We start from the raw sequence: 12,266 nt of genomic DNA on the forward strand, positions 1-12,266 counted from the left end.
TCGATCTCTGCTGGATTGCGCGAGGGACGTGACAGAGATCGCGCGGAGATCGTTTCATCATCGGCGCCCATCATCTCTTGGTCTCCTTCGAGGGGGAAGGGGGAGGGGGGGAAAAGATACGGCCTTAGGTTTCCGGGAGACACACACCAAGGCGACCGATTGAAGGATTGCGAAACAGCGCGCCGGCACCCAAATCCAGGCCGGGTGCCCTGATAACACGTCACTCTCAGTCTTTCGACGAACGGCCGCGGAGAGCCGCAGATTTGCCGCAGCGGCCACCGACACGACGGATCTGTATCCGCGTACCCGTCCCTCTCGCGCACGCGGCGCCCTCTCCTCTGCGTCCTCCGCCTTCCACCCCCGCTTAAACTCTTCTCTCTTTCTCTCACGAACCTTCCCACTTTGCGTTTCCCTCTCTATCCTCCCTCTTCCTCCCTCACTACACCCCCGCTGTGTGTGCGTTCACCCTTTCCGGTTTCCTAGTCGCATAGTCGTTTGCGGGCAGCACCGTCGAATTCTGGGTAGCGGTTCAATGATAGTAATATCCTCCCCTTCCTACATTTAACCCCCCTCCCATTTGCTTCTTCGAGACATTCTTTGAGACTTTTCTTCGGTGCGTCTTGGTCCCTCGCGATGAGGCAAGGATTCCGAGAAGATTGCTCTACGTAGTTCGCGTACCTCAGTGGAATCGCGGTTACAACAAGGACGTAAAGCGATAGAGGCGCGACAGCGCGGAATCCGCTGAAAGCTGATAATGGTCTGCCTGGTGCAGGCGCAACTACGTCGAAGAGAAATCGATTTTCCCTTCGGATAGCCGCGACGTTAAGGCTGCCGTTTGAACGTCGAGCTAGGATTAACCGGGTTTTGCTCGCGAATTCTGCGTTATCGACTAGGTGCACTCGCGATATTCAGTTCAAGTCTCTCTGCAAACTTTAACTTTGACCTATCAGTAACATCACTACTTTGCAGATAGCAAACTGCTTCGAAGTCACTAACAATATTGAAGAGTAGAGACTATTATTTAGATAAGAAAATCCGTGAGGAATATCAATCGATAATAGCAAAATGTGCAACAGTCTCTAATCAGCGAAGATGATGAAAAAATTCAACCGAAATTTCGAATATTTATTAAAAATAATGCTAGGATATATATTATCAACAAATAAATATTGTTTAGACGGATTTTGCGAGGATAAGAAGAATTGATTTCTTTATGTAGGAGAGAGCGGCTAATTGATGGGTAGAGGAAAAATCGAGCAAAACTACCGGGGAATGTCTCATTTTCTGCGTTTTTTCAAGCTTTTATTACAAGAATATAGTATAAACTTTTGCTCGCAATAGCGCTCTCCGTTGCGCGTGAATTTTTATACATATAATTGCATCTCTCAACCCCTCGCGCAGGCCACGATAGTCATAGCTTTTTTTTTCGATAGTTTACCGATATATATATAATAATAGATCTTATGATTAGCTTATCTCGTCTAACTTGTGATCTATAGGTATATTTGGTTTTTCTTCTTCTGATTTAACTGGAAACATACTTGGCAATTCACGTCTAATAAGTACAACGAAGCATTTTTTTTATGTCGACCTCAACATGGGCGTCGATGGTCGTCTTCTTCGCGCGTTCTATCTGCCGTAATTTTTTTTGTGACTCGGCGTCATCCCGCCTGTAATTGATATGTCAATTTTTTTTTCCTTACAGCGAAGTTCCAGCTCGTTCCGGGGAGAAGCGTAGTTACTGCGAATGTCAATCACCTCACGGCAGTGCTGGGTATTATTTCCAGCTATTGGCTGAAAGGATATACAATATGGAATAATTTATCAGAGAAAAATTATGCGTTTTTACGTATAAAACTGTGACAGCTCCTAGGCAAAGAGATTCTAATAATAACCCAATAAAAATTCTCGTAATTAAAAAAAAAAAAAGAAATGTATGTATTAACTCTCTATTTTATTGATCTGTATGAGTCTGATCGAGTTTGCTTAATACCTTTGTAATATATGTCCCTGTTCATCGTCGGACAATTCTTCGGACCCTGAAAATATGATATAAAGATTAGCGAGATCATTTTTGTAATAGAAAAGATACATATTGCGCTATTATAGCATACCTGAACATTGAAATCAATGTTTGTCCGAACGGGACGATGATGAAGGGGTTGCGGTGGTCTAAAATTATTTGCAAGCGGTGCGTTTGGCTGTTTTTCGTCCCCTTGCATTAACTGCCTCAGAGCGTGTAGCTGTAATAATTATAAAAATAAGAATTGTAACGGCATAATATAGATAATTTCGATTTTAATATTTGGAGGTTGTTCTTCTTTTGTAAATTATTTGAAGTACAAGGTACAAGTAAAACCATTAAACTATTTAAATTTAACAGAAAAATAATATTGTATAATATTTTTATATAAATGATGAAATTTAATATAATTCGTTCGTATAAAGAGATTGTATTTACTGATATATTTTTTGTATTTATAATCACGAGTGAGTGTGAATATTACATAAACATTATGCCTAAAAAATAAAAAATGAAAATTATCTCTAATCTGAATCAACATTCGTTATTGAAATAATTGAATGGTATGAGGTACAAGTGATTTTATTGCCTGGCTGAATGCGATCGATATCAATAATAACAGGATTTGCAATTCTGATGAATAACTAATTTAAATACGTGATCGATTATCACAAATATTATTATATGATTATGAGGTTGTTTAAGTTATACATCAGAAACAAACATTTGTCGGTTTACTGCACGAAGCTATTTTTATAAGGTTTCTTAATGAAACTCGATTCGATTAATAAAGTCAGCCGCTGACTTTATTAAAACCTGAGAAAAACTAAACAGCAACTCACTGAGCTAATTACGTATTCGCAATATGTTTCATGTGCTACAATAAGATTATCGTAAACAGTCAGATTTTAAATACTTAGTTATTTTTACGGTATAGAAAATTTTCCCATTCTCTTAAAATCGAAATGTCTCTTGTTTAATTTTGACGCTCGAAAGAACAAACGAATAAATATGGAACACTTTTTTTTAGAGCAAAAGGATTTCTCCTGTAAAATCCGTCAAGCGTGATTTATGATAACATTACTCCGAGATACGAGCTTAGTAAGTGCCTTATTTCCACCCTTATTTCGCAACTTACTTTAGTTATTCGCAAAGCACGGTCGACGTTCCTGTTTCAAAGACTCTGTCTCTCTTAATGATCGGAATTGCATAATTGAGTGGGGCCGCCGTACTTGGCGTCGCGCGCGCGAACGCTCGAGTGCGGGGGCGTGTGCATGCATTTTATAAGAGCCGGCGATACTTGCCTGCTGCTTAGTGATGTATATAGGCTTGTTGAGGATGATCCATGTGGTGGTCTCGTGACACGCCGGCATCGTGGTGGAGCCGTCGTACGTCATGTAATGCTTCGTGTCCGGCAGAAGTTCGCGCACCCCGAAACGTTTAATTTCCATGGCCTGCCCTGTGCAATTCATACGATCGATAACGTCAACTTCGTTCGTGTATACGTATTGCATACACGTGCAAGGTACGCGTGTTACTGCCCGATTGCTGCCCGATGCCACGGTACACACAGCTGATAGATACGCATATTGTTACGTATCGCTAAACTTATCGTGCATACACCGCTCGATTGTATTTGCATACGTCAAAGAACACTCGCGCTCCCTTAAAGAATGATGGCAATTATCGATTTATCTTCTCGGTAAAAACTTGGCGACAATAGCCCGTGCAAAGTTTTTAAAAAGTTATAACGCATGCTGCCATCGAACTTTTCAAAGTACATCAATCTTGAAACTTTTTCGTTCGAATTGTACTTTTATCTCAAAACATTAATTTATTGAGAAAAGAAAAGGAGAAACGAGAAATACATGCGTTTATTATACATACATATTTCAATTTTTATTAATTATCAATTTGTGGAAGGAAATTCTTAATGTATCGTTAAAATGTTATTCGAATTGATCATTTGTCACTGCAAAAAACAGTATTTTATAAATATTCGTCGTGTTGTTATGAAAGAAATGTAATCCTGTATTAATTCGTTCGATATGCTAATCTTAACTGATATGAGAGAACTCTCTGAGAATTTTTAAACTCCATGCAGCTAAAATTCGTCTGCTAAAACTAGATTATCGTTTTTGCTGAATTGATCGCCACTCCTCCGCGTAGTACTGTTATCCCGGAATTCGTTACGTTATTGGATTTCTCACCTCCGTATTTGATTTTATCCAGCTGCTGCGTGAACGTTCTCAACTCCGGGTTCGAGAGGTCGCCCACCTAGAAAAGGACCGAGTTGGCCTATGACGTAACGCTTATTCCGGTCTTTATTTAACGTGTGATAAGAATTTACGGGAAAGATTGAGAATGTGTACCTGCAAAAGAAGCGATACCGCCACGATTCCCTGCGCCCTGTGCAGAGCGTCCGAGAAGTTGTTATACAGCTGCGAGTTGAAGCCGAATATCTGCAGCTACGAGAACAAAAGGTTTCGAGTGTATTTAGAGATTCAAGAGATTAAAAAACTTTTTTTTTTTTTCTTTTCTTTTCAACTTGGCACATCAACGAGAATTTAATTTCGAATTAAATTTTTCCACAAACAAAAGCTTCGAAACGGAAAAGATCGCGAGGAATGTCGAAGATCTTGAAATACTTTATTACCTCGGCAGGAAATGCGTGTCCATCGACGGTGTGCTCGCTGCCGATGCGATCGTCCGCGCCGAAGTGCAAATGAATCTCGTGAAATTGATAACGATAACTGAGCGGACCACCGGAGATGTTGACGGGATGGCGAGTATCGTTCTCCACGGCGAACACGACGCTATGACCGGTGTTCGCTAGTACGCCGTTGATTCTGTGCTTGTCCAAATGAAGCGGTTGTAAATTCGGGTCGAAAAGCAGTTGACTAGGCTCGAGATTGACTGGTGATTGTCTTCGACCTTTGTTACAGAGCCACCATTCCGGGTTGATGAGACCCCAGAAGGCAGGTCCTTTCGAATAATCGAGGGAATTTTTCAGACGACACGTTAGATAATAACAAGAGAGAAGGATAATGAAAAATCGCTATCGATATATTATCGATAACGATATCGATCTGACTTACCAGAAATACCGTCGTACGTCCACCATTCCTCCCAGCTAACGGGTGTCGATTCTGCAAATGTTTCGTCGTTAACAAGTGACATAATCTTCATGAGAAATCCGATAATTCAGCATAAATTTATGAGAATAAATGTATTGTTTGGCGTTAGAGAATGGACAAAGGATTCTTTGTATTGATTGAATCGCATTAGGTAAATGTGCCGGACGTCATATAATAGCTTCTATAATAGCATAATATTATTTATCCACTGAATTATGATTCGACGAACCAATGTGAGTAAAAAGCTTTTAGTACTCGAATCACTTATGAAGAAATCTAATAATAGTAGCGTAAAACTTTGATAAATATACGTCGGAATCAAAATACATTGTGAATTAAAATAAATTAACGTTTTATTATATGTATATCGAATATGCCTGTTTCATTTTATATAACATTGTTTTAAATAGAAGAAGAAGAAATTTTTACGATACACGTTAAAAATAATATTTGCAAGATGGTAAGAGATACGTTCAAAATAATGTTTACAAGGTGGTAAATGTAGGACAATAGAAAGATTTTTCTATTGAGATGAGATCAATCACGTATTAAAAAAATACTAGAAACGCATAAAAATGTTGGGTATACAAACCTTTGATCAAAATGACAACGAACACTCCCCAGACACCCAGGAAGACGGAACTGAAGGGGGCCATTCCTAGCGCTGTGCGGTCTTCGTCAATTGAACATCATTCGGCTCGTTTCTGCGGCACAGAGAGAAGGAGAACCAGTTGATTCACGGGGCTGGGCTCGAAAGTGCTCGCGTGTCGCGTACCCTCTCACGTGCCCCTCAGAGGCCCGCGGAGGTCGCGACTTTTGCCCTCTCGGGGTAATTTTCAACAGCCTGAACCATCCACGAGAGACTCCGATGAGCTCCGGTAACTTTCGAGGGAGAGAAACTTGACGATCCACGATAACGTAATTGATCCGTCAACCGTACCGCCCCCTCCGAAAAGGAAAAAGAAAGAAAGAAAATCCGCGAACCACCGTCGTCGGGTCTAATCTAATCGTTCGACGTCACGCAACGCGACGACTCCGACGCCGACGAACATCGACGTCGAATTTGCATCTCTGACGCTCGTTCCGCACGAGAGGATTATCGTGTGGCACGATAACGTTCGCGGGGTGACTCGCGTTCGTGTGAATTCTCGCGTATCGGCGTGCCGTTACAACAAGTTCGAAACCGGATCAGTCATCCGTTGTCTTCAGCAAGGGGAAAAAGCTCTCTCTCTCTCTCTCTCTCTCTCTCTCTCTCTCTCTCTCTCTCTCTCTCTCTCTCTCTTTCGCCATTCGCGGTTTTCTCGCGGAACGCGTGTAACAAAGAAAGTATCGAGTGAGGCACCGCAAGTCCGAGCAAATACGAGTAAGAAAGAAGAGACAAAATCCGCAGTCATCGTTGTCCGGCGTCGCTTAAATGGGGGCGGGGTTCTCTCTTCGCTCGATCCCCACTCTGGTCCATTCTGTGGAGTCCACTTCACCCCGGGTTCCTCCACGGTACTCGAGCGGTGTATTCTTAGGTCAGGGAAAACTCGAGTGCGCGGCTCGCTTCGATCGATCGATCAGATCTCCACACGTCCGTCCACACGAAGAAAAAAAAAAGAAGACTCCAGCTAGTGTGTGTGAGAGAAAGAGAGAGAGAGAGAGAGAGAGAGAGAGAGTACGTGCTCTCCTCACGCTCGTGAATTTCAAAGGGTGGCCACTCTTCGTCGTCGCCGCGTCAGCCGCGCGGCTTATTCTCTTTTTCTCTTCCTCTCCATCTCCCCCTCTCTCTTTTTTCCCCTCTCTCTTTCTCTCTCTCTTTCTTGCCTTGACTTCGCGCGATGTGTCTTCGAGATAGATACTTTTATCGCGCATCGAAACTCGCCGTTGAAATATCTCAAGCCTTCGAGCCCATCGATCGTGCTTCGCACCGAGCTTCGCACGTAGCCACTTCATCCTGCTTTAGTCGCCTATCGACCGATACAAACGGACTTTCTCCCAAAACGCTAGAAGTTTGTGCTTGAATTGTTGAATTTTCGCTGTTCTCGTTAGAAATAAATGTACGAAATACGAAATATAACTAAAAATAGTCAATTAGATTGTACAAGGTAGATTCGTTACAAAATTCACTTAGAGAAGGAGGATTAAAATTTAACAATGAATTTCATAAAATTGAAATATAAACTCATTTTCTCTTTCTAGGCTAAAATAAGTAATATTCTATGTCATATGTTATAAAATTATATCCGTGACATAAAAAGAAAAAGAGAATTGGGCTAATCTCAGTTAAAAACAATTCTTGCGCCAATAAAAACCAGCTCTCTAATCACATTGTCATTGTTTAATATTTTTCATTCTAGACGAATCGTTTAAATTTCTAAAGTGAAACGCTTTAAAACTGACGAAGAAAAATTCGATACTGTACTATGACATTTTTTAAATTTGTCAACCTGTTATCTACCATACAAATTACTTAACATTTAGAGAAATATCAGTGTTATTTATATCTAGATTTTTAGTACAGTTTAGTTTGTTTTTAGAAGCAATGTGTTGCGATTATTAATCGAACAATAAAGTCGAAACATAAAGTTTTTTACAAGAGAGAAAAAAAAATTCACAATATATTTATATATATATTTACTATCACTATTTATTACTTGCAGCAGTTATTGTTGAAAACAATGACAATTATACTTGGCGTTATACTGACTAATTCCGTGTGTCTCGTATTTTGAAAATCAATACATTATACAAATACAAATTTTAATAAAATATCACATGCTTAATCAAAGAAACGTGATATCCAATACAATTTAGTCAATTTAATTATTTTCACGCGAAAAAGATCACATCAAATTATCGCTATATCGTTCGAAATAATTATCACTTGTGGTACGTTCAGCTTCGTTAGTTTTTATTTAACGAATCGAAGGGGGATCGACTCGATATTTCGCGAGGTCCGTCCATACCCACGGGAAACGATGCGCGTAGGAATCTTGATCGATTTACCCCGTATTACCAGAGTGCAAGCGTTCATCTCTTGTTGCTTCGCGTTTCCAGGCCGAGCGAGTGGCTAAACTCAAATTGTTATCACCGCTAATCGATTAATCGAACGACGTACCCACCGCCGGCGAGCTTCTCTCTATCCCGAGCAACAAACATTCCATCCGCGCGTTCTGAATCCCAGACAACGCGATGGTAAGGACCGACGCGGCGGCGGCGGCGGCGGCGGCGACGGGTGTCTTGTTCGCACATAGAAGAAGAGTGTCCCCCTTTTCTCTCATCGCAATCTCATATCGACCGTCTCTCTCACGCTTCTCTCGATCGCTTCTCGCTACCGATTACTTTCCTCTCTCATAAAGATTCGCGCGATTCCTTCATCCCTTAATCGGCGCTTCTGCTACATACGTTGTATTCTCACACACCGCGCGTACTTCCCTTACGCGTCTCTATTTCCTCATATCCCGCTTCTACTTGATCGCTTCTACTTGATAGCTTCATGCTTCACTTGCTCGCTACCTCATACCTGGATCGTCTTGCTTTTCATATCATCTTCGCGACACCGCGCGCAGTCACGCGACGAAGACACATCCTGACGTTTATCCTGTCAACTAAACCTCCCTCGTCTTCAGCACATTCGACGCGGAAGCGGGTTACGGGTGCTGATCGAGGATGATTGAGAAATAGAGGGAAAGAGAGAACCAGAGGAAGTGAGGAAGATAGAGAGAAAGAGAGAGAAGGTACACGCAGGTGCGACAAGGGGGAGGGGAGGGGGGGGGGCCAGGAACGCGGCGACGAACGAACGGCGGTGTGCGGCCGAAAATTCGCGTGACGAGAACGCGAAATGGGGAACGCGCGCGGCGTCTCCCTTTTACGGAAATCAATAAGCGGCGATCGCAGAGCGTTGTTACTCCGCGCTGTCCTCACGCTTCCCGATTTCATCGTCGTGGCGATTCGACCTCGACGCGCGCGAGCCGGCGAAAAACTCTCCCCCGAAGAAAGAAAGAGGGAGCGAGCCTACCCCCCTCTGTGTGTGTTGCGTTTCGCTCGTAACGTTTAACTATACTCGTTAAGAAGATCACTAATAGGGGGATGTATAATACTGACCGTGGACGACGAAAAGGACGACGTCTTTCTTTTCCTCCTCCTCCTCCTTCTCCGCCGGCGCACCACTTCTTCCACCGATTTCGCCGTCGATCGCGGCCACGACGACGCGCGCCACGCAGGCCGGTGTCCTCTTCGAGGACGATGCCGCCGGAGGACGATGCCGCCGTGCGCGTCGCGGCAGATTCGCGACCCGGCGCGGCGCCCGGAAAGCCTTCTCCCACGGATACTCCCTGTTTTTTATTCTCCCGAATATTTTCTCTCTCTCCCTCTCTCTCTCGTGTTCCTCCTCTTTCCACCTGTCCTACCGATTTCTTTTTTCCTCGATCACGGAATAATTTCGTTAAAAGCGCACGGCGGCGAAGGAACGACGAAGGAGGAACGACTGCCCTACGAGGCGACTGTATACGTCCCTCCTCGCGCGTCCTCACCCCCTACACCCCTTCTCCCGGTTGAATTCCTTTCTCGTTCCCTCGCGCACCAGCTACCCTCGGTGTCTCCCTTTCACCCACGACGTTATCGTGGCGCACGCGCCAGGTGTGCCTTTCCTCTCTACCCTCCGCGTGTGCGCTCTCTCCATTCTCCCTCTCTCTCTTCCCTTTCCCTCCTTCTTCGCTCCCTCGCGCGCGCGATCTATTTCGTATTCGTTCGCCTCCTGCGCGTCCCGCTCAACTCGCTCGCTACGTTCGCGCTTGTACGGTGCCGCCGCATCGACGCGTCCGGACACGGGGGACGAGATTCTTGTGTGCCTCCGTTCGCTCGCTCGCTCGCTCGCTCGCTCACAGCCATCATCATCGTTTCTTGTCAGGACGTTTGCGCACTCAAGCCACTGGTATGAGTCGGGACAAGAGGAGGAATGAAAGCACCACCCGGAGAGACGCTCCTCCGTCCTTCAGTCATGAAGGAATCCCGCGCGCGAGCCGGCTCGAATTACGGCGAATTGACCTATTTGCCTCAAAGGGGTGGGTTGGCGCTCCTTCGGTAGGAGGCGAGAGCCCGCTCTTGCGAGAAGCGTCCGGAATCGTAAGCCGGATAAGGGCGCAATGTCGTAGAGCGCGACCTCGAAGCCGCTCTCCGCAATTTCCCTTCCCTTTGTATGCAAGCGGCGGCGGCGCTCGATTGCACAAAAGGGAGAGGGATCGAGGGTCGGAAAATCTTGGAGCGTATCCCTCTCCTCTCTCTCTCTCTCTCTCTCTCTCTCTCGCCTTTACCCTTCGTCCCTCTCCGGCCATCGGATTCGCGTTTCTTTTCTTCTCGAGACTTGCCGCGCGTAACCAGAGCGCGCTATTATATCGGGCGTTCGTTCGGTCGATCCCAGGGTTGCTCCCCGCTTTCCGGAGAAGTATGCCAGGAATTTATAGAATCCATCGGGGATATCGGCGAACTGATCCCATCCCGTCTGGATATTTCTTCAACCACCACAAACGCAGATATACAATTCTGAACGGATATTCGAATTATAATTATCGCGTTTGCGGAAATTAGATAAATTGCGCGAATTTATTGATAACCAACATGTTTGTTGACCATTAACCTGTTTTTGTACGTACGTGCTACGACGCGACGCAGATTATAACGGTATACGATAGGTATTAACGTATACAAGCTCTATAAAAAATATCATAGATATTTATACGATAAATGTTATGGATGTATATACATGTTGCATGTGCAATGCGTGTAGATTACTAGCGATATTAATATCGATATCATTTGACATTTCAATAATTAGCATAAGTAATAAATACGTACACACACACATATATATGTGTGATATATATATATATATATATAGTCTGAGTAAATAATTAAAAAAAATTTTACAGAGGATGACTTTCGCTTTCTAAATTTTGCCCGTATATGTTTCCGGAGAGAGAATGGAGACAGTTATATTTAATTCCACGTTCCGAGAATATCACCGTCAGAGAACTCTCCGCAGGAACGCTTCTATTTTCGTGAATTTTCTCGCGTTTTCCCTCGATTGAGGAAGCCTCTCTCGGCTCCTCCCGGGCAAGAGATGTAGGCGGCATCGCCTAACGTTAATCCTGTCATCGACATCGGTCCGCGGAACTTTACGGCGGCGACTTCCGGCACCGCTGTGAGAGTATATATATCGATAGACACATCGGGGCGAAATTACGCTCGGGGATCCTCTGGCGTTGGCGTTTCGAGGTCACCAGGCGCCCCCGCCAGGATCTCCGGCGCGCGGATACACCGAAAAGCCCCTGACTGGTCGACTCTACGCGGAGGCGCTTATCGATTTTCAAAGCGGCATTGCCCCCCCGTGAACGCCGCTCTTCCAGCAGGTCGTCGCCGTCGCCGTCGTCGTCGTCGTCGTCCTCGTCCTCGTCCTCGTCCTCGTCCTCGTCCTCCACGTTCTCATCATCGTGCACGCGAGAGAGAGAGAGAGAGAGAGAGAGAGAGAGAGAGAAAGAGGGTAGCTTTTAGACGATCGTGCGACCACCCGAATCGATAAGACGCGTCCGAACATCATGATGCCACCCTCGCGGCTGCATCTGATTGCCCATTGCACATGCACGCCTGTTTGTAGATATTGGATTTGCCACGAGACTTATGCCCGAGCCTCGCTTCGGCACGTTTCATAACGACGGATAGAGGCGGCGGCGGCGGCGGCGGCGACGAGTGACGACGATTATGGGTTATCGATATTGCGGACTTAGCTCACCGAGCGCGAGCCGGGACGCTCTCATGGATATGCAAAAATGTAAAAAGCGCTTTCCCAGACAACGTGGGCGGGGGGTATTTGAACGGCTATCGTGTCGCCCTGGCGTGAGCAAACTAGTTCGCCTCTTTCGGGAACACGTCAAGAGACGCCGTCGGATACGAAAGCCTATGGCCACTGGACAAATTCAGGGCGGTGTTTTTGGTCGATGTCCGATAGTCTAACGACGAGAGGCGGCATAAAAAGAGGCACTGCACAGGAAGGGTGTGGAGAGGAGAAAATTTATGGAACCATTACAAAGCGGAAACGTATGTTAAAGCGGAGTAAATTATGCAAACGT

At 44.8% G+C, this 12,266-nt stretch overlaps 1 protein-coding gene across 3 annotated transcripts; it reads right to left on the minus strand.

Moving 5' to 3' along the window:
- Positions 1-1,284: 1,284 nt before the first annotated feature.
- CARPB (Carbonic anhydrase-related protein B) lies at positions 1,285-9,632 on the minus strand. 3 transcript variants are annotated; one of them, XM_018539645.1, is made up of 10 exons: positions 9,247-9,632; positions 5,753-5,864; positions 5,122-5,172; positions 4,680-5,008; positions 4,396-4,491; positions 4,234-4,300; positions 3,328-3,482; positions 2,115-2,243; positions 1,994-2,039; positions 1,285-1,794 (listed from the first exon to the last, which is right to left on the minus strand). In XM_018539645.1, the coding sequence occupies exons 2-10, from the start codon at positions 5,814-5,816 to the stop codon at positions 1,778-1,780; spliced, it is 954 nt and encodes a 317-aa protein (XP_018395147.1). In that variant the 5' UTR covers positions 5,817-5,864; positions 9,247-9,632; the 3' UTR covers positions 1,285-1,777. The 3 variants fall into 3 exon arrangements, with proteins under 3 accessions (XP_018395147.1, XP_018395149.1, XP_018395148.1); XM_018539647.1 differs by lacking the exon at positions 9,247-9,632 and adding an exon at positions 8,666-8,805; XM_018539646.1 differs by lacking the exon at positions 9,247-9,632 and having other exon boundaries at positions 5,753-6,098.
- Between the last annotated feature and the right edge of the window lie 2,634 nt (positions 9,633-12,266).

This window comes from Cyphomyrmex costatus, unplaced genomic scaffold (genome assembly GCF_001594065.2).
Source record: "Cyphomyrmex costatus isolate MS0001 unplaced genomic scaffold, Ccosl1.0 scaffold219, whole genome shotgun sequence".
Classification (NCBI taxonomy): Eukaryota; Metazoa; Arthropoda; class Insecta; order Hymenoptera; family Formicidae; genus Cyphomyrmex; species Cyphomyrmex costatus.

Coding starts and splice junctions, on each gene's coding strand:
- CARPB (XM_018539645.1), bottom strand. CDS start 5,816: ATGGCCCCCTTCAGTTCCGTCTTCCTGGGTGTCTGGGGAGTGTTCGTT. Junction 3,483..4,233: donor GGATAAAATCAAATACGGAG/GTGAGAAATCCA, acceptor TGAATTGCACAG/GGCAGGCCATGGAAATTAAA. Junction 2,040..2,114: donor ACATTGATTTCAATGTTCAG/GTATGCTATAAT, acceptor TCATATTTTCAG/GGTCCGAAGAATTGTCCGAC.